The sequence below is a fragment of the Melopsittacus undulatus genome, chromosome 19, assembly GCF_012275295.1.
Source record: "Melopsittacus undulatus isolate bMelUnd1 chromosome 19, bMelUnd1.mat.Z, whole genome shotgun sequence".
NCBI lineage: Eukaryota > Metazoa > Chordata > Aves > Psittaciformes > Psittaculidae > Melopsittacus > Melopsittacus undulatus.
Genome location: NC_047545.1, coordinates 3,423,065 through 3,447,181, shown reverse-complemented (window position 1 = coordinate 3,447,181; position 24,117 = coordinate 3,423,065). Strand labels below are relative to the sequence as shown.

The following is a 24,117-nucleotide window of genomic DNA, read 5'->3' as shown; positions in this document are numbered from 1 at the left end:
CACCATGCAGCATCGTGCAGGCTGGAACAGCAGCTCCATCGCTGACCCCTGCTGCAGCCCCGGTGCTGATAGACATGGAAAATGAAAAGCAGCTGTTTGTTTCCTTTCAAGAGTATCAGCAAAACAAGAAGTTTGTCCCCTCCTGATGTGGGCCAAAGGCTTCTTCAGCCCTTTTGCTTTCAGCCACGCCAACAGCCACAGCTCTCAGCCTTTCGCTAAGGAGCTTTTCCAGTTCATTCCACTCCGCAGGCCTGTGGGAATGAGCTACAAGTGCCCTTCCCCTGCTGTAGACCAAGAGAAAAGCAACGGCAAAGCCGCCCTAAAGAGAAGAGGAATTGCAGCCCCGGGTACCTCTGAGGGTGCTACAGATGCTGTGCTTTGCAGCCTCTCGAAGCCCTGCAGAAGGGTTGGTTTGCTCAGTTTAACTAGGATGCCTCACCCTTCTCATGAACAAAGCGCAGCCGTTCTCACACTTCCTTCATAGAAAGCACTGACACTGCACTGTTCACTGCAGTGAACAGCAACCACTGCTGCCAGGCTCCACCAAAACAGGCCCAGCTCAGCTGAGACTCCTTTATCCCAAGTCTTTTAAGCTCTGCTTTAGAGGACACAGGCTTGGTGAGGTGCCCTGCTGTGCAAATGACCCCTCCTGGGCAGTCCTGGAGAGCAGCACTCGCACCACCAGGAATGGGACCTTGGAGAAAAGCTGTGACAGACACCTGCTAACTTCTCCTATGCCCCGAGATGGCCCCAAGACCCAATAGCATCTTAAAACCTTTCCTCTTCTTACAGAGGCTTTTAATGGCTCTGAACTGAGGCTGCTGCTGATGGGATCCACGATGGGGCATGGTTAAATGTTGGACCAAAGCAGGGCACACTGAGAGCATCCCTTCAAAAATGCATGATGGATGCAGGGAAAAGCAGCTGTAACATTAAACATTTTCTTCCACTCTGTGGGTATGGGGAAAGGAGAACGGTCAGAAGCCAGGAGATGTGAGGCCAGCATCCCCCATGCAAGCATGAAGCCAACAGCTTCTAACCCATATGGCAAAGGAAAGGGTAACCAATGTCCTGGGGGGGGAAGGGGAAAATGCCTGATACTCAGCCCAAAAGAGAGGCAGTTTTTTCCAGTAATGGGCTGTGGATGGAGGACAGGGAATGGAACAGCTCCAGTCCCAGCTGCTGAGCAAGGCAGGATGGGACATGCCATGCACCGTCATGCTTCTCACGCCTCTGCCTTCCCTCTGTTCCCTCGCAGGGCTGCTGCTCTCACCCAGGATTCATGCAGGAAACGTGGGTGAGAAGCTCCCCGAGAGCAGCCACGGTCCTGCTGCAGCTCCCACGGGCACCGCATTGATTCAGAGCCTGGTGCTGAGGATGTCCCATGGCACCTGCAGGAAGCTCAGGCTGAGGGTGTGCGAGGGCAGAGGCTTTGAGGGGTGAAACCCCTCGAGGAAGGGATTGCTCTGAGCATCGGAGGGGTGGGACCACCACGGTCCGTGGTAGCATCACCTTCAGTGTAATGCACGGTGCAGCATCCACTCTGCATCCATGGGTGTGAGCTCAGCGACTGCTTTGGGGGAGGGTGCATCTTTTGGAAGAGACTCCCCCATGTTCACCCCGGGACCTCTGAGCTTTCTCCTGCATCAATTGTCCCAGCACACAAACACACATATTCTGCTGGAAGCAAACACTTCTAACCTGCCTTTGCTTTAACTTCCAGGCATTGCAGCTGCTTTCTTTTCTCTGCTGAACTCATGTTCGTAACCCCATAAAAACCCCGTATATCTTGTGTTTGCTACAACACAATTTCACTTCATCAATCTAAACCCCTCTGGCTCCGCTGTCACAAAGCACTGCTTGGAGTAAAGAAAGCTGCTTTGACACTGCTGCCTTGGAGAGCTCTGTTATTCAAACGCTGAAGTCAGAAGAGCAAAATGTTCCCTCTTTTCCCACCACCTCCACCAGCGTGTCGCAAGAGTGAGCAAAGAGGGAGCAAAAAGCCTCTTGCCATGCCCCATCTCTGTGCTGTGTCAGTCCCTCCGAAGTAACCCCTGTTGTCATCAGCCCCTGGTATTATGCGGCACGATGCAGGGAGATAAGGCTGAGGACATCACTGTGCAGAGCAGTCTGCAGCTGGTGCTGCAGAGGTGTTTTGGGATGGTGCTGCCCAGCATCTGCTGGCATTGGTGAGGGCTGCTTTGTACCAAACGAAGCTTCTGCAACCACATGCAGTGCTGAGATGAGCCTGCAAATTGCTGAGGTTGCTTATTGTGGTGTTATACACTAACATGGAAAACAAGAGACTTTCCTCGAGGTAGAAGTCACTTTTATCCATAACAAAATGATCCCTTCACCCATCTCTACCAAAGAATGTGCTGTAGAGAAATAACCTGGACTTCAAAAGTCAAGAGATGCTTAAGACAAACCATAGTAAGAGTGGAAGTCAGAGAATCTGACCATGGGAGCTCCACAGAAGCAGCTGCAGATGAGGACACCAAAGGCTGTGTAGTGCTGTTCATCCTGGATGAAAATGACCCCCCCCAGTTATTTGGATTTAGGAACATATCAGGGCTCTCATCATGCTGGGGTTTTGCTGGTGTCATTTCTCCTTGGTACTTGGTTGCTTTGCACCAAAACAGTGACAGCAGCCATGGAAAAACCCACTCCAGCTCTATCAAATGGTCCAAATGAGTTTGCTGTAATCAGCGAGTGGTGTAATTCTGTACAGAATATTAATTGCAATATTGGCCCCCTTCCAGCTCAGCTCTTTACAGCTCCATTTAAATGCTGCTTGCTCTGATGTAATACTAGTTATAGATGTTACTGGACCTTTTCTGCCATTAACTGCATGAGGCAGAAGGGCTGTTCCTTTCAACACATCCAGGGCCCGGAACACTTCTTATTTCAAAGCCCAAATATAACGTTTTATCATCTAGTGAATCTGAAATTTGCTTGGATAGAGCTCAGTCCTACACCATAGAAGTCTGTGAGTATTTAATGAGAGCTAAACAAGGCCTGTAATATGATTTATGGATTCGCTGTTTATTCGCTATATCACTATGATAATTACTTTAACTACGTCCATCTCCACGCCAGTAATAAAGCTATATGGATGAACAGCAATGAAATACCACCCTTGAGCATGCAGAGCCAGAAAAGTCATTCATGCTGCAACTATAGCAACTACTAAAATAGCAAAGCACACTGATTTCTGCCATGAACCTGTTCCGAATGTCCAAAGACACTGTGTGCCGCCAGCTTTATATACCAGCTCCCAAAATATCCGACTCCTGATAGGATGAGAAAATACTGTCATGTTCTTGCACCAGGCCAATTACAAAGCTGTAGTTCCTGTGCCAGTAAAGATGTTTCCTGTCGATAACACAAAAGGACAACATGGCACTTAGCTGCTAATGTTATCTGGGACCCTCGTGACCTCTTGGAAACTTGAACAATTGCAGAGTTCACAACACGTAGAAGCCTCTGGCTTGTGCTTTTGTTGTAATAAATAAGCAAGGAAGAAAATAAACACTGCTTCCATGTGCTCGCCATTGGTCAGGGAGCAATTAGAGGTGGCTGGGATGGAGATGAGAGCTCAGCTCTGGTAGCAAAGGGTTCCTACCTCTGTGCAGCACCACACTGATAAGTCCTTTTCCAAACAGAGTGAAGAGGTGGCATTTTGCACAGTACTATTTTCTTTTGATGGTTTTAAGCATCTTCCTTTTCCACTTTCCAGACTGGGGTTTTTATGTCTGAAGATGAAACCCCAGATTTTCTTTGTTTATAATGCTGGCATTTGGAAACAGACCTCATTCCTATCCTTTCCCCCAAGTTCTTTCTTCAGCTTTTACACAGAAGGCTCCTCAGGCTCTTCCTTGTCTGTGGAGCTTTGTCCCATCTGCTTGGCTGGGCTGCAGCAGTCACTGGTACATAGCCTGGAATGCAGCATTCCCAGAGCTTTAAGGAAGAGCTTGCTGCAAATACAAAACTGCAGCAGGATTTGGGTGTTACATTACCTCTTAACTGGATCTTTCTGACACACAGTTGAGATCTCCTACCCGACACCCAACAGGAATTTGCCAGCCCATTCACAAAGCCCTTATGGCAAAGCCTCCTAAATCTTGCTACAAGAAAGTCAGTACCTGTGCCTGCTCCTGGGCTTTATGGGGTTCTCAAATCCTCCATTCCCTGCTGGTGCAGGAACGTGCTTACCCTCACCAGGACATCGATAGCAGACCCAGCAGCTTCTATAAACCCTGTAATTAAGGCTTAAAGTAGAAAAACCCAGGGTGAGATGTGTCCTCTCTCCAAGGTGGAGCAAAGGCTTGGACCTGGTTACCCAACAGTGCAACCCTGAGCCTGCCAGAAAGAAATCCCTCTATGGAGCCTTCCATGGGATCCCACAGGTACAGCAAGGACTCGGAACCCAGTGGCTTGAAGATTCATAACTAACACCTTTATGGATTTAACCGAGTCGGCTTCATTTCCCAAGACATTCCTTTTATCCTTCAAAATCTGTGGTGCAACAATCGTGCTGCTTCAGATGCTCTGAAAGTCTCAAATGAGGTCTAGGATGCTCCTTAGGAAGGACAGAAAAGAGGTTTTTCAAATAGAAAACACATTTTTAAAGTGTTACAATTATTTGGCCTTTAACTCTGTGCTAAGGGTGAGTCCTTTCAATGCTGCTTAAAAACACCCCATCTGCTCTTCATCGCTACCTGCCCAACTGGAAGAGCAGGGAGAAAACGAGTCAGCGTTTTTCCTTGCTCAATTGTTATTCCTGCTGGAAAGAGGCAGAACTTCTTGCGCTGGTTTCCTTTGAGCAGTGCTTATTCACAGCAAGCCACAGTGGGAGAGGGTGGGAGGCAGAGTTCATTCATTCTTGTAGCATAACATCGAGCAGATTGTGTTTGGATTTCACTGGGTATTTGTTGTTTTACGTTTCTTCGCTTTATATTGGAGAAGGGCCTGCAACAAAACTTTGATCCAAGGTACAAATCCACAGCCAACATTTGAACTAAGCCTACAAAACTTTTCTCCAGGACTGGCCCTAGCCCTGCACGCTGACTTTGGGAGCGCCTTGTTCTTCACGTTGCTGAGCATTTGATTCAGGCCTGTTTCTGCTTATTTATTTGACCATCAGCCTGCAAATGAACTCGGAGGCTCCAAGTTCTAGCCCACATTGTTTTCAGCATAACCCAGAGCAAAATGAAGCTGCATCCGTGCAATGCTGCAGCTGCCAGGGCAGTCAACAAGAGCAGAATGAGAGATGCTCACAGTTTGAAGGGGGAAGGAGAAATCATAGGTTAAGCTGGGCATAATTTTTGCTATTAAACTCAGAATTATCCAAATCCTGTGATCCAAGCAGAGCAGCAGAACTGGGAAAAGTGGATTTAATCTTCTCATGCAATGCCATTGATTTTGCAGGGCTCTTGATGATCTCAGTTTCAGGTGGCTGTTTGTACCAAGCTCCTAATAAAACAGTCCTTCACTTCCATGAGAACAAACACAGAACTGAGTTAAACTCCTATCTTTCATAAGCAAGTTATGTTCTGCTGTTTAGGAAGTGGGGCACAAGGCCCAGAGCCAGACGTGCTGCTGCCCAGAGCAATGGTCACGTTGTGAAGATCCCACATCCAGAGCTGGCCAGGATCTGCACACAGACCCCACGGTGCCAAAACCAAAGAGATCAAAGGTACAGCCCAGCTCACCGGCCCCGGGAAGGGAGGGAATACAGAAAGACCCAAACCTAATGCACTAATGACACAATGGAATAACTCCAAACGGGAACCTCCTGCATCCGAGTACAGCGAGAGATGTGACTAACTGCACTTGCACAAACGCTGAGTCAAGACAACATGCCCCAGCTACAAGAGAAACAAGTTTTATCTGTGCACAGAGAGGGCAGGACTCATAGAACATTCCAGGCTGCACAAAAATCACAGTGAGAAGGTGGTTTACGATGGTTTGTGATTTCAGTGCGACTTCTCCTGGAACATAAATGACATTGTTGTATCATTAATTACCATAGTAATGCAGATTATTCATCTTGGGCCTCAACTTTGCTCTCTCACGCTATTTTCTGTAAGGCCATCAACCCTCGTGGTGCCAGGGCTGCTGAAATGACAAACAGCAGTGGGTGTCAACCACAGAGGGGGAAAAAAAGCGCTGAACAAATTGCAACACACTGCATTTGGCACCAGATAAAGCTAGAAATGCCAAGCCCACTTCTTGTCAGAGGATATACAGTCAGAAATAAACAGGTGCAGTCCCTCAACCCAAGACAAACCCACTATGGATAAAGTCTTATTGTCTCTTTTTATGTGTAAGAATGTGTCATAGACAAAACCAGCTGGGATTAGAGTCGGGAAGCAAATATAAGCAGTGCAATCAGTACACAAGCATAAAGGATGGCAATAAGGAAGAGTAGAAACATTTAAGAGGACACCAAAGGAAGTCTCTCCAGTGGGAAGGGAGATGAGGAATGAAGCTTTTCTTTGGCACCCACTTTACTTCATTGGGAGGCAGGTTCTGGCTTCTTTTATTGAAACAGAGTTTTCTCCAGAGATAATCAAACAGGGGGGAAAGGGAAGAAGATGCTCTCTCACACATGTTGTATCAAACAGCTTTCAGACCAGCTAAGCCTTAACTTGTGCCCCAGCAAGGTCCCAACCAATATACAACAAACAACAAGTAGCTGCTTCAGTGGCACTGCAGAGCAGCTCATCCCTCCCTTTGCACTGATGCCCCCTGCTCTGCTTTGCATTACCACCACTATCAGCCACATGGGAGTAACAGAAAGAACAGAGAGAATCTAAAACTACACAGGGAAGTTACTGAACTCCAACAATCCGACTGCATAAGCCTAAAAACCAAATACTTTCAGATAGGGTTTTTTTTTCAGAGGCACTAAAATAGCTGTACTGCCCAAACGAAGAGACACATTTAGTACAGTTTGCACGCCTCTGGTCAGCAGCACACACAGTGAGCTCCGAATGCCATCTACTGGTAGATGTGGCCGTGAAGGGAACAAAAAAAAGACATGAGTTTGTTGCAATCTTTCATTCTAAGAATGCCAAGAGATCAGATATACACACACACACTACTACAGGAAGGAACACTACCTATTTACTGCAGCGGGGAGTGCCGCTGACGCACGTTGAGGGACACCTATCTAATCGGCTAGCAATTAAATAATGAGTAGATGAGGTTAGTCTTGCATGCCAAGAAAGGGAGAGGGGAATGGTTCCTGCTATTGAAATACCTGAGCCAGCAGTTTGTGTTAGGATAGGGAAGGGAAACACACTTAAGCTCACCGAGGAAAAAAGCAGCCTGCTTCCCAGGGTATCACGTAAGACTGCAGAGGATGTTTAAACATCAGGAACAGTGATTTCAGAGCCACTTAAGTTTAGTCTTTCAATATTCCAAATCCCAGGTAACACAGCTATGAAACCACGTGGAGCTGAAAACAGATGAGACACTTCACTGCTTACCTGAATTGTGCAAACTGTCTTTTTGTATTAGGTATTAACCTGTAAGGCAGCAGCAGACCAAACTTAGAGTTTTCCATACTAGGCAGAGAACAGAAGGCACCAAGAGAAGGAAGATTTAGCAGCTGCTCTGAGAACAAAGCTTACAAAGGATAAACAAGGTACTCCTTGAATAAGAGCTAGAGGTGCTGTATTGTTCGAGCACTGAGTTTCTTTCTGCCCAAACAACCCAACACTTCAACAAGGATGAAGACAGGGGTTTATTTTGCTTTCTGAAATAGAGGGTGATAATGAGCACTAGTTTTATGGCACATAGGCAGATTTGTCAGAGAACAAGAGGTGAGCAAAGGTTTCATCAGTATTTGGTTGACGAATCTGCAACAGGAACACTTTTACGAAGTCAGTTCCAATTATCCAGGCCTCATATCAGAATAGCTGAGGGTACTTGAAGATTAGAGGCTACAATCTGAAGTACAACTGACTCAAAGCAGAGTTTTTGCCCTTTATTACTTCCTGGATAAGCACAGCTGATGCCCCATCACTGAAACAGAAATAGGAGAAAACACTGGCCTGGCCTGCAAGATACAACCCTTAACAGGAAAACAGTGATGAAGAATCACATTTTACAGACAAGCAATAAAAGTGAACTCTTGGAAGAAAAACAGAGTCATGAGAGAATGATTTGTCCACCAGTTACAGTTTTAATATAAAAACGTTCAGTCCAGTCATAAGCTTCACTGTTCACATGAAAATGAGTGGTGGAATCAAATCTTGAGGATGATTTCATTTGTTTCAACATTGAGCTTGTGGGGTGACAAACGCACTAACCTTACTGCAGAATACACACATCCACACCTACCATTGCCTAACTGGTGTTGCCTTGGTACCGGCAGAGATCAGTCCTTCCTGAGGCAGATCTTTCCCTAATGTCACAGCAGCTGCACTGCACAGGAATTTAATTGGGTCTTTTTTGCTAACAGTATATACTGTATACCCAAGTATATCTATATATAGGGTCTACAAGGATTTAGTGGGGACAATGAGTGAAATGTCTTCTCAGTCTGGTGTGAGAGTCGAGGACTGTCACCAGAGTGGTGTGGAGAAACCTTGAGCACATTGTAGCACACCACGTTTGCAGACATATATATAGATTCTGCTGGTTTAAGTTTAGCATCCACCAAGAGTACTAAATTCAAACCAAAGCATTCTAAAAACTGTTTATAAAGAAAAATACTGATAACCATCATTTTTTTCTGGAAAAAACCCCAACCAAAATTAAATCAAAATAACTATGTACACCCATGCCAACCTTAGCTCCTCAAAATACAAAATGAAACGGCATGTAAAAAAACGTGATACCTTTAAGTACATTCTGAACTGTTATCCATCTGCCAGGAAGCTAGAATTCTAGTTGTTTAGAAATGGAAAAGACTGAGAAAGAAAGCATCTCCCTTAGGACAAATAAAGTTAAATTCTAGCAAGCTATACCAAAAAAGGGAAATATTTACCCTAAATTAACACAAAGGCAAGCTGGAATTAAAATGGCAACTGTATTTTTATCAGCCTCTTCATCAGCAACAATCAATTTTCCAGAAGAGGTTGGAGTATGTTACTATCATCTGGAAAAATAATAGTAAAAACCCCATCTTCCTATCAAATGTCATCACCTCTGGAATGGTTTTCATCTTTCTTCCAATAATTAATCTAAGGTTTTATGCTTACTTATTACAGTTTGGAACTTGTTTTACAAATGGAAATTAAAAGAAAGCAAAAGCTCATCAATTGGCAGAACGTTTCCATGCATTCTAACTCAAACTAGCAATCATCATGCTTCTACAGAGATGTTCCCATAGACATTGATTTCTGTGATCCCTTGTTCTTGGTTAACTTAAGTCTTTAACAAACCCATATTTTCATTTCCAAACCCTTCACTTGAAGTTGCTCTGTCAGACAAACTGGTTTGAAACCATGCAAAAGAAAATAGTAACTGTTGATTTCACATAGTTTCAACTCATTATCCATCAATTTTTATAAGTTAACAGAGCTCTGAATGAGTTAAGGCACCCATATGCCCAGAAAAAAAATAAATACCTTGGGCTAAATACAACTAAGTGTTCAGCAGTCATTTTAATTGCACAATTGTCTCCCTAATTTGTAGCATAACCCTGCCAATGTCTTTAGAGATCCTAAAATATGAATACTAGAAACTTTGTGATGTAACAGACAAGGCATTGACAAGACATTCTCAAGGTCTGTTCTGTCTTCCTGGCTCCTCAAGGTATCTGCTACTCAGAATTAGCATTTAGCAGCAAGATCAGCATGTCCTAAGAATGAAATAAATATTCACACAATCAATACTAATGTTTCAAATGCTCAAACACATTGTTGAAAACAGTAAATTTCCAATCTCTGTCCTGCCAATCCAAGACTGCAGAAACAAGACCCTTGGCAACAACATTCACAGCTCTGAGGACCACAGAAGCTTCTGCAAACAAATTCCAGGCCTGAAGTTTTGTCATCTGTGGTGCTTGCAAAGGATTTTACTGTGTTCGAAGCTGGTAGTCTGTAAAGGGGAAAAAAGCCAAAAGTGGTTCAGTAAATCATTTCAGCAAAGCAGATGAGCAAATAGGGATGAAGAGATGGGAAACAAACCCATAACTTCACTTAGAATTACCATGATAATGAGCTCTAAAGTGATTAAGATAATTGCAGGCAGACTAAAACCAACACCCCCCCCCCTTTTACTTGCTAACAATCTAGTATCTTATAGTAGACAGTGTCTTATACATCTTGAAGCCAGCAGAAAAGTATGATGTGAGTGACTTCTTTCAAAATTTACATTACAGAAATCTCACCAAATCTCAGCTTAATTACAAAATACTGAACTATCCCACTGGGTCTTTCATTAAGACACCAAAAAAGGTGACTAGAAAAAGCAGCAAACCTTAATCTGTGTCTAAACCATAGTGTTTAATACTTAGGAATATGAGCAACTGCATTTGTGTGTTCCTATTTGGAGGTTTATGCTAGGGAAACAAAATATGCAAGTTGGAGATGCCTACAGTGTATTGCCTTCTTGTGTCCTCAACATAGGAAGGACATGGAGCTGTTGGAGCAAGTCCAGAGGAGGCCATGAGGATGATCAGGGCCTGGAGCACCTCTCATACGAAGACAGGCTGAGAAAATTGGGGATGTTCAGCCTAGAGAAGAGAAGCTGCGTGGAGACCTCAGAGCAGCTTTCAGCATCTGAAGAGGGCTACAAAGATGCTGGAGAGGGGCTCTTCATCAGGGACTGTAGTGATAGGACAAAGGGTGATAGGTTCAAACTGAAACAGGGGAATTTCAGGTTAGAGATAAGGAAGGAGCTCTTTACTGTGAGGGTGCTGAGGCACTGGAGCAGATTAAGCCAAAGAGGTGGTAGATGTTCCACCCCTGGAAGTGTTCAAGGCCAGGTTGGACAGAGCCTTGGGTGACATGATCTAGTGTGAGGTTTCCCTGCCCACAACAAGGGGGTTGGAACAGTATGATTTTAAGGTCCTTTCCAACCCAAACCATTCTGTAATTCTATGATTCTACTTACCTCCATTCTGGGTAATATAACGAACCCATGGGAGAGCCTGATAGCCACTCTTCTCAATTATCTTTAAGTAGCGAACCTAGAAAGAAAGGGATGTTAAAGAAAGAAAGTCTCCAATGGAAGCCAAGCAGCATTCAGCAAAGAAGATAAAAATAAAGATTCTTTTGGGGGTCAAAAATATGGATTATGGATAACACTGAACAGGAATCATCAAGATGAGAAAAACTTGTTCTTGAAGAGCCTATAAATACTCATCAGTATTTCTATTTTCAGTTACTTACCTGGATTCCTGAAGTGGTGAAATATGGAATCTCAAACTTTACACTTATGGGAGGTTTTCCTTCCTTATCTTCAGCTTCAACACTTGGAAGTCCAAAGTGAGCTCTCATCAGGTATTCTTTTCCACCCTAGCCAAAAAGGACAGATTTTTTCTTGAAATAAAAAATACAACACACTTGCAACAACACAAGTGGTATATACTTAATGTCAAATCACGGAGCTCCACCTTCAGCTCTTCTCTAGGACTTAAAAGTGAGCACTTGTTTTTATTTAAAAAATGTTTTGTTTTTCTTTAAGATTCAGATAAAATTAGGTCCAGCCTGAGGCACAATTAATTTTCTTCCAGCCTCATACTCAAACAAAACCAATGCTGTTAACATTTCTGATGAAACAGTGACAGACAGCTGTACCACACCATTAGCATTTGAAAGAGCTCATGCTCATAGAACCACCCAAGCAGCGCAGTCTAACAAACTGAAACAGCTGCTGCTAAAACCTAGGCCAAGAGATTACACCATCCACAGACCTGGCTCAAAAATCTGCTCTCTAACCTTGTTCTGAAAAAAATCTTCCAGTTAAACAAATATAAACAGCAGTATCTTAAACACCTATTAGCAAGTTCCAACCCTCCAGCCAAGGGAGAAGAGGAAGAACCCAGTACTATTAGATACTAGAATACTACTATTAGATATTAGGATCTAATAGGCAAGATTCTGAACATGCATAAATTATTAATTAATTATTATACTATCAGGCAATAAGACTAAAAAAAACACTTACTGGAAAAGACTTAATGGACCACACAATTTCACTGTTCTCTGGAACCCATTTGACACTTCCAACAGTGGTTTTAAACTTTGGCGAGTCCGCATCATTTGGAACTGGAATGTGAATCTCCACATTGTTGGCAGTTGATCTACGTTTAAATTGACTTTTTGCCTAAAGAAATTTAAAAACTGTATCAGAAAAGCAGTCCTCTAAATATTTCCATTATGCTAGTGAGTGCTCAGACACACAATTCCCCCCATCTCAACCTACATAGTGAGGAACAGAACTGTGACACACACTTACTAATGAAGTTACAAATGCCCAAACTGCTAGTCAAGCTTTGAGAACAAATGAAGGACTGAAATTAGCCATGATCAGAATTGCTGACCTTGATCATGTACTCGATGCGGCTGTGGGAATGTTTTTCAATCACAGACTCAATCCAGATCAGTGGTTTTACCTAATGCAGGAAAAAACACATTTAACAGCTGTAGTTTTCGTTTGACATGGTCATTCCAACGTTGTTTCCCCATAAAGCTACACTCAACATGTGAACCCCACAGAAAACAAAGTCTGTGGTGCTTGTAATGATAACCAAGTTGTGAGTTTACTAAAAATACAATCATACAAATGAGCAAGCATTGATATGCCACGGACCAAGGACCAAATTCTTGACTTTAGTCTGAGGACAAAACCATTGGTGTGTTATCAGCATTTTTCCCAGACTAAAGTCAAAAGGAGAAAACTCCTCCAGCTGAACCAAGGACACTGGTCAATTGCTACACTGACATTTCATCATGCAGTTAGCTTAAAAAGTCACCACAGGAATGGTACTACAGGAAGAGTTTCAACAGCAGTTGAAAATACAGAGGCTTACTGACAAGTCCAAACCCATTCTTCCTCCAAAGAGAGAAGCACAAAGCTTCATAAACAATTGATTTGAAAACTACTGTGCTGCCCAGATTTTAAGGAAAACAAATAATTGAGGAAAAGGTATTAGCAATGCTGCCTCCAATCTGAACTGTTATCATGGAAAAAGCAAACATCCAGACTCACGTGGGTATTGAGGCGATAAGACATGAGCTCAAACTCTCCATCAGGTGGAATGAAAGAAATTGTCCTGTCGTTCTCAAAGCGAGAGAGACGAACGCACTGGTGAAACTTCACATCTTCCAGTTCTACCGATTTACTTTTGCCACCTAGATATAAATACGTATTTCAAGGTGCTGCACAACTGACAACCAAAGTCTCATCAGTGCCAGCCACACAGCGGAGCTGTTGTCTGCTGACATTCCTCCCTTTTAACCAGTGTGTTCGTTAGCTTGCTAGAGCTTTTTAGGACTACAGAAGTCCCAGTGAAAAAAGGGATGAGGAAACCTAGATGGTTGCCACATTACCATGGTATTCCATCTTTGCTGATAGTGTCACACAAGACCCAATGTGGTTTTCTACACTGAAAAAGGGCATATTTCTATCACCTTTGACTAAACCCTTTCAGCTGAACTTCAGCTGACTTCAACCAGCATCTTTCATGATTATTGAGGTTTCACTGAAATACTCACGGCCTGTATTATCAAAGAGAACTTTGTCATTTAAACCCAGGCGCAGCTCTGGCATTCCCGAGAGGAAAACTCGCATTTTAATGGATCCAACTATCTCACTCCGTAATACGTTCCCATTGGCACTGACCTGAAGTAAAACAAAAAGAAAGGTAAGACTGCTCTGAGGGGATACATTATGACCTCAAGCACTCCCACCCCATCCCCATGTCCCAAGTCTTCTAGGATATCCTTCTCCTGAGAAATTAATCCAGCAGATGAGTCAGGGAGGTGATGGGCACAGACAGAAGAGGGAAGGACAGATCAGAAATCAGCAATTCAGGTTAGATATAAAGAAGAAATTCTTTACTGTGAGGGTGGTGAGACACTGGCACAGGTTGCTCAGAGAAGCGGTGAATGCTCCATCCCTGGCAGTGTTCAAGGCCAGGTTGGACAGAGCCTTGAGTGACATTGTCTAGAATGAGGAGACCCTGCCCATGGCAGAGGGGATGGAACTGGATGATCTTAAGGTCCTGTCCAACCCAAACCATTCTATGATTCTACAATGCATACAAGTAAAGCATTGTTTGTCTACTGGATGTCCTTATGAGTAGTACTTTAGTCTTAACAACTGACATTCTGAGCAGCACAGGCCACTAGCCACAGTCAGCCTGACTTTTTATTGCAACTTGCAGGTTTTCAGACAGTAAGCCACTTTCACTTCCTATTATGATTTTCATTCAAAGTTACCACAAAAGGTACCCACCAAAAGGTTAACAGACTCTATAACATCCAGGAACACCTCATTTTTCCTGTATTTTATCCCTTCTGATCTCCATGATACAGCATTGGTAACAGTTGCAGGTGGACGTGGAGCTCCAGTTTCAAGTTTGTGGCCTTCCTGAGTGATGTACCTTTATATATAATTGGCATGAAGAAAAGGAACATTAATTCTTTTGTCTAACTAGACCAAAGCAAAGCATTGTTTGCATACAGAATGATGCTCAAAACTTTCCAAGAAGTCTGTCACTGTAAGTGACACAGAATAATACTTACTCTTGTAAAATTTTACTATCAGTGGTTTGTGGGTAACCAAAATCCATAAGCTCATCTAACAACTCATAAATAATAACAAAATTGTCCCTAATGCTCTCTTCTTCCAACTCCTTGAAATATTCAGAAAAAACCTGAAACAAAATGACAGGAGGGAGGAGGATGTTAACTGAGGGAAGTATAGCATATTCAGAATGTATTTGTGTATCTAAAACGACCAGTCTTAAAAGGCCCCAAACGAAAAGCCATCACTCACAAACAGCATTCTATTAAGCAGATTTAGCTTCAGGAAATCCACCTCCATTAAAAGAGTCAGAGAATCCTAAAAGCAACTCTAACTAATTATTTTGGAGAAAATCTTTTCCACACCAGGTACAGATGAACCAGCCGCAGGAACTATGTGATATGCCACTACTCATACACCAAGTTCACCATTCCCCTCCATGTTCTGGAGGCCTTGTGTGGCTACCTAGAGTACTGTGTCACACCCTTTGCCTACTCATCTACAAAATATCAATTCCATTACTATAGGTAGTTCTACAAAATAATCAATTATAAAGTAAAAAACGCTGTTACCACAGAGTTCTTTATCCATGGGAAAGGTCTACGCATTTACATTTAGATTAGATTTAGACTGAACTGAAAAGAAGCCAGAGGTGACTTTGGAGATTTCATACTCACCTGAACTACTTTATATAAAAACGAAAACACCAGTGACACACAAGCATTTTTCTTAGAGGTTGCAACAACTGATAAAGGATGTTCAGGATAATGCATTCAAAGTCACTACTCAAAAGTTTAATAAATGCCTTTAGCAAATCAGAATTGGCAAAAAAAACCCCAACCCTCCTAAGAGTTAATTCACAGTTACCTCTGCTCTAACAAGAAATGAAGATACACTTTTGGGAAAGAGTAGAATTCATATAATCCCCTTTCTGCAGCCTGTGCTGCTGGTGCACATTGCACTATGCAACGCATGAACCAACTTCATTCAATAAAGCCTCCTTATGTTACTTCACCCATTCTCCAGCTTTGCATTTAGACACAAAATAACACAAATATTGTAGCAGCCCTCTGTATCTCAGCACACAGGAGTTATCTGCAGTATAAAGGATACGATATAAGTTGTTATGTTTAATCCACATAAAACGAACTCCTCCATGTGCTAGAATGGGAGAAAGTGTCCCCTCTTCTTCCTTTTCCATAAGGATTGGCATAAAATGCTCCACCTCTGACATGTCCACATCTCCGCGGTAATTCCGACAGATAAGAACCTATGAAGAGAGCGACAAACTCTTTTTCTCTTTCATGAGATGATGTTACCATGCAAGGCCAATGCACAAGATATTTGGAAGGCCTTATTAAGTAGCTTTAACTTCACTCCAGCCATTGCACAAATGCAAACTACAACGCTAAAACACTGATTAGAATGTGACTCCTTAACCTCTCACTGCAAAGTCACGTATTAATGCTTTTCATTGCTCTTCTCCTATTGCTTCACGAGCCCTAAAGACGCTTTTAAGACGGGAAAACAAGCCAGCTCCTCCGAGACAAACTATCTCCAATTGGTGCAAAGATTAATTACCCCTGGGGTGCCCAAGGTCGCACCTCAGCTCTCCGCAGCCACCTCCCTCCGCACCTGGAGCTGAGCCACAGGCCACGACTCTCCCGCTACAGCTGAGGCCCACACTGCCACAAGGAACCGGGCCGGCAGCAAGGAGGTGCCGGAGAGGGGAGCGCGGCTCCCGCAGCCCCCAGCGAAGCCGGGCCCCCCTCAGCACCCCCGCGGGGCCAGGGACACCGCTCCTGCGCCTCCAGCGCCGCAGAGCCGCGGCCGGGCCTCACCTTCCCCTTCAGGTCCAGCACGTAGACGGCGCTGGCCGACATCGCCGCCCCGCCGCCCGCCCCGGCCGCCGTGTCGCCCGGCCGCACACGCACCGACTTCCGCTTCCGGGAGGAAGCAGCGCAACGAGACCCGGCTGCTGCGCGGATGGGCATGCGCAGGGCATCGCGGAAGAACACGTTGGTCCGTCGAGTGTGGTTGTTAAATAGTCCCGGGGTCTTCCCCCCCCAAACCCCATGGTGGTGAAAGCAGACCGGGATAAGAGGGGGACGTTTGTCCAGCTGAAGTGGAGCTCCGGGCAGCAGGAGCAGAGGGATGGTGTTCACATTCAAGAGCAATATTCAGGTTTAAGAGGCATGTTGGGGTTTTAATCGAGGTACATGGTATATATAATCTCTCAAAGGCAGTACGAGTTATAAAGACAGGAAAGGCACTACAGAAACTCCACGTGTAAATTCTTCCCCCCATTTATAGGTAAATCAGCACCAATAAAAGGATGAAAGCGGCATTTTAATAGTGACATCAAAGTTACACGTTACAAGAGACCCTCTGCCTTTAGATGAAAAGAAACTATACAGTTCCCCTCTCTTGCAAGAGAAACTTATGCTATGAGAGGCTGCCAGGCTCTGGATGTCCGAAAAGAACTATATCAAATAAATAAAAGGACCCTTTGCAGCTGGGTAACAGCAATAGTTTGTGGCCTTAAAGTTGCTGTAAGCACTAAAAACCCCCAAACCCTCCGCACCTTCATAAATCAGAGCTCAACACAAAAGAGGGATTTTGTTAAATATTCTGTTTCAAAACCCAAACCAATGAAATAAAAGTACAAATCCATCAACATTCAGGAGATAGCTAAAATAGTCAGTGTGGATATTACACACATTTACATGGCAACCCTGTTTCACACCAACAAAATACACCCCCTGGTCCAAAGCCTGGAAAAGCAGCCCATTCACTTAGTCCAGCTGACTTTGGGAATGTCGTAGTGCTCAGTCAGAGTATCCAAGTGCCTGTTGAAGTCCTAAAGGGAGAGAAAGAGGAAGAGAATGTTGAATATTTGGCGCTGACACCACCACAAGGCCCCCTCCCTCCCCGCTTCCGCTTTCATGGAAGCAAAACATCTCCCCCAGCCCAACAAGCCACAGCAGCCTGAGTGAATCAGGGTAATTCCGCTCACCTCCACTCTCTGCTTATGGGTTTTGGATGCTTTCTTCAGGATCCGCTCCATTTGCTGCAAACACACGAGAGCTCAGTTACCACCAGCACCCACAGCCCCTCAGGGGCCGCCTCTGAGGGCTCCAACCGGGGGGTTTAAAGCCGTCTTTACCCGCTTCTCCTGCATCTTCTCGTAGGCCACCTGCGCCGGGGTGCGCTTGTCCAGGCCGCGCTTCTTCTCCTCCTCCTGCTTCTTGCTGCTCACGATCTGCTCCAGGATCTGGGCCTTGTCCTTTGATTTCTTCTTCCTGCGGGCGGAGGGCGGTCAGGGCACAGCCTCGGCTGCCCACCCGGTGTCCCCCGCCCCGTTTCCCCCCCGTTACCCACCGCTTGCCGGCCCCCAGCCCCGCTCCGCTGCCCTTCAGCCGCAGCGGCCCTCGCTGCACCGCCTCGTAGTCCGCCATGGCTCTTCCGCCGAGCCACGGCGCCCCCTGGCGGGCGGCGTCGTTACCACGGCAACGTCGCCTCCGCCTCCAGCCGTGAGGGGAAAGAGCGGAGCTCCGGATGCTCCGGGATGCACCGGGATGCACCGGGATGCTCCGGGATGCTCCGGGTGCACCGGGATGCACCGGAATCAACCCGGCCCCACGCGCTGTGTGTCCCTCCGAACAGCGCCATTCCCAACGGGTGTTTGGGGGTTTTATTGGGGCTGTTCAGCCTGGAGAAGAGAAGCTGTGTGGAGATCTCGGAGCAGCTTCCAGTGCCTGAAAGGGGGCTACAAGGATGCTGGAGAGGGACTTCTCATAAGGGACCACAGTGATAGGACAAGGGGAGATGGGTTCAGACTGAAACAGGGGAAGTTCAGGTTGGAGATAAGGCAGAAGCTCTTCCTGTGCATGTGCTGAGGCGCTGGCACAGGGTGCCCAGAGAAGCTGTGGCTGCCCCATCCCTGGCAGTGCTCAAGACCAGGTTGGACACAGGGGCTTGGAGCAGCTGCTCCAGTGGAAGGGGTCCCTGCCCGTGGCAGGGGTTGGAGGCGAAGGACCTTTAAGGTCCCTTCCAACCCAAACCATTCCATGACTCTATCTGAAGGCACACTGATGCGTGAAGCCAGCCTTCCTTTACTGAGGGGAGCAGGACACCGGGCACAGTAGCAGTGCCCAAGAAATGAAGGTGATCAATAGATAAAGGCTGTGGTTGTGTAGCCTCCTCTTCCTCCATCCCGTGTTTTGTTTTTCATATTCCATACAGCCTGTAACATCATATGTCTGTTCACATGTATGAACTCTGTATATATGTATATGCACTATATACATATGCATGTCATGCTAATAATCATTAACTGGTGGTAATGTATATCAGCAGATAATGCAGACTAAAGGGACTGGACTTTACAGATACTACCTCCAGCACAAACTACTGTACATTACTGTACAATGTGTATTACAGGGAACACTGAGAAGGAAACATGTTACAGTGAGAAGGAAAGGGTTACCATCACTGTTATGAATTCCTCGTATTTGGTGTTAATTCTTATAGCAGAAAGACACCACTGATACTTTGCAGTTAATTTACCCCAGGTGAAGGAGTGAAATAGCGTGCCCCATGAAGTCTTCCTGCTGCTTTGAAGACACAGACCAGCTGCTATTACTTGTTTGGGTAAATACTGTAACATGAGTCTCCACTGTGCACACCGGAGACAGGTGAGTGATGCTGGATAAGAGCCTTGAGACTAAAGATTCGATGAAATGCTCCTATTATGATACTTTACAGCCTGCGGAATAGGGAAGCTGGTTACTTGATCCTCTGCTATACCTGAACCTCATTGTTGCAGCTTTTAATAACTGAATATCCAGCCCGCCTATAAAGGTGCCTCTGAGGAAAGAATGATGGGACTAGAATTGGCATTCAGAGCTAGAAATGGGCAACAAGCAAACTGTTTTCACTCAAGAGCAACTGGATGCATATCAGGTACAAAACAAACTAAATGGCTGTTTGGACAGAATGCTGAATAATGGCAAATAATTGTTTTTTTAAACAATCTCTCTTAAAAACTTTGAATCAGGAGTACTAACACACAGCGAAGATTTTACTAACATAGTTTGTTTCTTACATCTAGAAGAAGAGTTAAAAAATGCTCCTAATGATATGCCAAGAAGAAAGAGCTTTAATGCTTGGCCACATATATTGCAGTGTAACTTCATTTAAGTTGCTATATGGGAAAAGTTTGGGTCAGTGCATGCTAAATACTGGCATTATATCTTTTCTTATTTCACAGGACTGCACGTTCTTTACAAGGAAAGAAATACTGAGGTGAGTTTTCTATATGCATTTTGTGGGTAAAAGACAGAGATTGCCATAAAGACGAGTTACATATAGGGTGAGGTATTTAGAAATAATTTGAAAATGGATTTACACAAATTTAGGGTGATATCTTTGGGAAGCCAGAGCATTTTTGTTGCCTTTTTATGTACAAACCCTCTGGTGTCCATCACAAACTGAGACAGAATTCTAAATTTTGTATTAAGGTACCAGTTTCTCTCTAGTTAACAGAGATAAATGTAAAAGGTTGTATCAGCGCCTCCTTTTGCAGGGACACCCACATTCCTTTCACCTTGTTTTATGGCAGATGCTTCCAAGGATACTGTTATACTTTAGAATACTTCACCTGGTTTACGAAAATCTTAATGACTGTCAAATTTTCATCATGTCTTCTTATAAATAATTATACTGATGTTCTAAGATGCATTTTTCCCAAAGCCTTTAGTCACCCCATCAAACACTCCCTTTAATCTCTGGCTAAAGGATCTGATAAAGACAGGCTCAGTATTCTGTTCATGTAAGACTGAGAATCTTCACTGAAAACCTGAACTTGTTCTCCCCTCATTAACAGTACTTACTCAGGTAGTAACATCCACACTATTGAAGTTGCATTTGCCATTCTTAACCATGTGGTCTGCCAGCAGAAAGGGAAGTGTTCAGTTTCTGCATCAATCAAGATGTCCCCACTGTTTTTGCTAATTCAGCTGAAGGTAACAACCATGCCCAGAGCCTGTCCCTCTTTAGAAACTGTGTATGAATTCTAGACAGGATAAAATATGAATGGTTCTGTAATAACTGAAATCTAAACCTGTCAACTTTCCACACCGTAAATAGATGCCAGACCCATAACTGTGTCATAAGGTATCTATTATTGATAAAGATCCCTTTTAAAGTTCTGCCCTATTGTTTTGTTGGTAATGGCTGCTACCAACAGCTTACTCCTTACTCTAGCATGAGAACTAAAGGAAATAGCATCCTGAAAGTGTTGGATAAATTAAATCCTTACACACATATTTTGTCTTTTGACCCTGAGTTCTGTGAAAAACAGGAAGATATTCAGGGTGGATAGAATCCTGCTACAGTTAGTTTCAGATATCTCTTCCTGCTCATGGCTTTAGGCATTCAGGGTTTTATTCTGCTGTTTAAACTGAATCATTCACGCACCAGTTTAAGCCCATTATTTTTTGTCAGATTCACTGTGGACTCGGAAAACAAATCCCTTTTGCCTTGCCACAAGCATTTCTCTGTTTGGAAACTGATAAGGTGGACCTGCATGTGGAAGGTCTTGTGCCTTGTTCTCATAAACACAGACATCTAACTACACCCAGGAGTAAAGTACCTGAAACTGTAAAATTCTGGTTTCAGATACACGGTATCTAGTGGTGCCTGACCTGGGTAAGTGTTTTCACCTGATTGCTCTGTGAACATGAAAGGCTTTGCATTTGTCACCAGTTAAAGATGTTGTTCCTTTTAATACTCTCTTCCACCAACCATTACAGAGCATACTAAATGTTATTTAGTGACTGATACTGATCTGGTAAAGCATGCAAAGTGTGGGGAGTGAGATGGAAAAGGCAGGTCTGGAAAAGACACATTGTTCTTGGAGATCTACAGAACTTGTTCCTTAAACAAATCTTCCTTTCTGTTGCAGACTGTTTTACAGATACCGAGATCTAGCCCCACAGCTAGTTCCACTCGACTACACACATAAACCAGACGTGACACTTCCCTATGAACTCATTGGCAGCATGCCAGAGCTAAAGGTACACAACTGGAATCGAGTGACACATTTCGGTTTAATCTAACCCTGTTTTAATAATTCATCCACTACTAATTGGTGGGAGGCTGAAATACAAAGAAATTTTGGCTATTGCACTCAAAAGGCTTTCTGGAAGCTTCTAGTGATTCCCGACAACACTCTGCCACTGCATAAAGGTTAAAGAAGGCTGCAGCTGTGTCTACCTCTGATACTTCAGACAAGAACAGAACAGCAGAAAAGAGAGCACTTGCCAAAAAGAGGTTACAGCAAAAATAATCTCGCTCCAATTGTCTTATCTGCAGTGAAATAAATGCTGGTAACGATGACCTTCCCCTGCTCCTGTGCTCTGTTTCCCAGGACAACCCCTTCCGCCAGCGGATAGCAGAGGTTTTCTCAGAGGGTGGAGATGGCAACATGACTTTAGATGATTTTTTGGACATGTTTTCAGTGCTGAGTGAAATGGCTCCCAGAGACTTGAAAGCTTATTATGCTTTTAAAATTTATGGTGAGTGAGACATGATTCAAAAGTAAACTTGGGGGAAATCCTGCAGCTTCGTGTAGGGATGCAAAATAATTGTGTCACCATAACGATGCTAGTTAGACATGTTTGAATACAGCCTTTCGTTTCATTGCATTTGAATGTCTCTTCCCTCTCCTAAACACTTCTGGTCACCTTTACTCTTTTGTCTCTTCTTTATTTGGGGTTAGGGTTTACTCCAAAATTGACAACCTGAAATTACCTGCAGTTTTCAAGAGCTGATAAACATTTAAGAAATCCTTGTGTCTGAGGGACTGCTTGGAAAAGCACAGCACGAGGGATCTGGCTGCCCATAAATACTGGGTTGGGTGGTTTTGGTGTGGGGAGCACGCTTCCAGCATCTTGCTCCAAGGACAAATTTAAAGATTGTTTTTCTTTTTACAGTTACTTTCCTTATGATCAGCTAAAGCCAAAAAATACATCAACCAACCAACAGCTTTTTCTTACCCTTTAAACTCTGCACGATTCAGCCAGGGTCTCACTGAAGTAAAGCCCCACCAAAACGTACACAGCCCGTTCTCTTCCTTCGACTTACTAGCTCTTGCCTTTAGTTCAGTAGTAGTGCTTTACTAGAACAATGTAATGATGGCTAGGCTATGTTTAGCCATTAAACTATTCACTGTTCCCCATAAGTATGACGGGGGGAATTATTCCAGGATTTTTATTTTGTATTTCATTTTTATACAAGCAAGCACAGAGAAGGATTTCTGAGTTGAAATCTCTCCTCATAAATACATCATGCCCTGGGAACCAAACCTTTCCTGTTAGGTCGTGGCAGTCGAGCACGTCAAAGGGCTGAGTTTTGTCACTTTGAATTCCTTTTGTTTCCTTGGCCAGATTTTAACAATGATGACTACATATGCAAATCTGATCTGGAGAAAACAGTCAACAAATTAACCCGAAATGAACTTACCCCAGAAGAAGTGAGCCTTGTATGTGAAAAGGTGATTTACGAAGCTGACGTGGACAACGATGGCAAGCTGTCTCTGGAAGACTTCCAGCACATGATAATACGGGCTCCAGATTTCCTTAGGTAATACCTGCTTTGCATTTCTAACACAAGATGGATCTTACTTTTTTTTGTCAGAAGTCTCTTTAGCGTGTGTTTTATGTCTCCTCAGCCATTGCAGATCCCTGACAGCAGCAGTAGAGCTGTCCACTGGGAAAAACAGACGCTTGAAAAAGTGGGGAGGAGGCTTCTTGAGGTGCCTTTGGAACCTCTGATATATTTTGGACATTTAAGTCCTCAACTTAAGATGTTAGTATTAGCTCTTAGGCTCCATTGAGAAGTATATGAGATGATGCTTGACAGTCTTACTGTGGTTTCTGACACACATCTTGCACAAAGCAGCACTCAAATGTTGCATTTCTTTAATGTACAAAGTTTCCAATTTATAGGATTAATTGTAGTGAATCCTTTTAATTGATTGACACATAAGCGAATATTACTTCCTCTTTCTTTAATAGCACATTTCACATTCGCATCTGAATCTAGTGAAACACGAGGAGGGAAGCACTTCCTGAACCTTCAACAACTGTTACTTCACCTGAGATTACCATCCATGAGGGAGCAAAAGGAAGGGAGAGAAGAGGACAACTTCGGGTAACCGAACCAGTCAGAGAACTCTGTCTCTTTCACCTCTTTAGAAGGAGCAATTCACTAAGCTCTTCATTGTGATTTCTCTGTAATTTATCAAAATACCTATTTCCCTTGCAATGTAACAAAAACTGCATTCCTTCTCCCTCCCCGCAGCTAAAGCAAATCTGACCTAGACAGTGAGATGAGAAATAG

At 44.0% G+C, this 24,117-nt stretch overlaps 3 protein-coding genes across 4 annotated transcripts; 1 reads left to right on the top strand and 2 right to left on the bottom strand.

The window, feature by feature from the left end:
• Window positions 1-8,174: 8,174 nt before the first annotated feature.
• AP1M1 (adaptor related protein complex 1 subunit mu 1) lies at window positions 8,175-16,666 on the bottom strand. The gene is made up of 12 exons (XM_034070876.1): window positions 16,554-16,666; window positions 15,826-15,982; window positions 15,390-15,457; window positions 14,712-14,842; window positions 14,422-14,569; window positions 13,680-13,806; window positions 13,174-13,316; window positions 12,506-12,577; window positions 12,130-12,288; window positions 11,352-11,477; window positions 11,074-11,149; window positions 8,175-10,056 (listed from the first exon to the last, which is right to left on the bottom strand). The coding sequence occupies exons 1-12, from the start codon at window positions 16,593-16,595 to the stop codon at window positions 10,034-10,036; spliced, it is 1,272 nt and encodes a 423-aa protein (XP_033926767.1). The 5' UTR covers window positions 16,596-16,666; the 3' UTR covers window positions 8,175-10,033.
• A 231-nt stretch (window positions 16,667-16,897) lies between these two features.
• FAM32A (family with sequence similarity 32 member A) lies at window positions 16,898-18,208 on the bottom strand. Its single transcript, XM_034070832.1, has 4 exons — window positions 18,094-18,208; window positions 17,879-18,014; window positions 17,729-17,782; window positions 16,898-17,572 (listed from the first exon to the last, which is right to left on the bottom strand). Exons 1-4 carry the CDS (start codon window positions 18,168-18,170, stop codon window positions 17,504-17,506), a joined length of 336 nt encoding a protein of 111 aa, XP_033926723.1. The 5' UTR covers window positions 18,171-18,208; the 3' UTR covers window positions 16,898-17,503.
• A 1,346-nt stretch (window positions 18,209-19,554) lies between these two features.
• On the top strand, window positions 19,555-24,094 carry CIB3 (calcium and integrin binding family member 3). 2 transcript variants are annotated; one of them, XM_005141511.3, is made up of 6 exons: window positions 19,555-19,677; window positions 19,985-20,019; window positions 21,680-21,791; window positions 22,145-22,292; window positions 23,163-23,358; window positions 23,793-24,094. In XM_005141511.3, the coding sequence occupies exons 1-6, from the start codon at window positions 19,627-19,629 to the stop codon at window positions 23,812-23,814; spliced, it is 564 nt and encodes a 187-aa protein (XP_005141568.1). In that variant the 5' UTR covers window positions 19,555-19,626; the 3' UTR covers window positions 23,815-24,094. The 2 variants fall into 2 exon arrangements, with proteins under 2 accessions (XP_005141568.1, XP_005141569.1); XM_005141512.3 differs by lacking the exons at window positions 19,985-20,019; window positions 21,680-21,791 and having other exon boundaries at window positions 19,599-19,677.
• The last annotated feature ends 23 nt before the right edge of the window (window positions 24,095-24,117 follow it).

Coding starts and splice junctions, on each gene's coding strand:
- CIB3 (XM_005141511.3), top strand. CDS start 19,627: ATGGGCAACAAGCAAACTGTTTTCACTCAAGAGCAACTGGATGCATAT. Junction 19,678..19,984: donor AGCAACTGGATGCATATCAG/GTACAAAACAAA, acceptor CTTATTTCACAG/GACTGCACGTTCTTTACAAG. Junction 23,359..23,792: donor CGGGCTCCAGATTTCCTTAG/GTAATACCTGCT, acceptor TTTCTTTAATAG/CACATTTCACATTCGCATCT.
- FAM32A (XM_034070832.1), bottom strand. CDS start 18,170: ATGGCGGACTACGAGGCGGTGCAGCGAGGGCCGCTGCGGCTGAAGGGC. Junction 18,015..18,093: donor GGGCTGGGGGCCGGCAAGCG/GTGGGTAACGGG, acceptor CTCCGCCCGCAG/GAAGAAGAAATCAAAGGACA. Junction 17,783..17,878: donor AGAAGATGCAGGAGAAGCGG/GTAAAGACGGCT, acceptor GTGTGTTTGCAG/CAAATGGAGCGGATCCTGAA.
- AP1M1 (XM_034070876.1), bottom strand. CDS start 16,595: ATGTCGGCCAGCGCCGTCTACGTGCTGGACCTGAAGGGGAAG. Junction 12,578..13,173: donor CTTATCGCCTCAATACCCAC/GTGAGTCTGGAT, acceptor TTCCTGCATTAG/GTAAAACCACTGATCTGGAT. Junction 10,057..11,073: donor TTATATTACCCAGAATGGAG/GTAAGTAGAATC, acceptor TCCCCTTTACAG/ACTACCAGCTTCGAACACAG.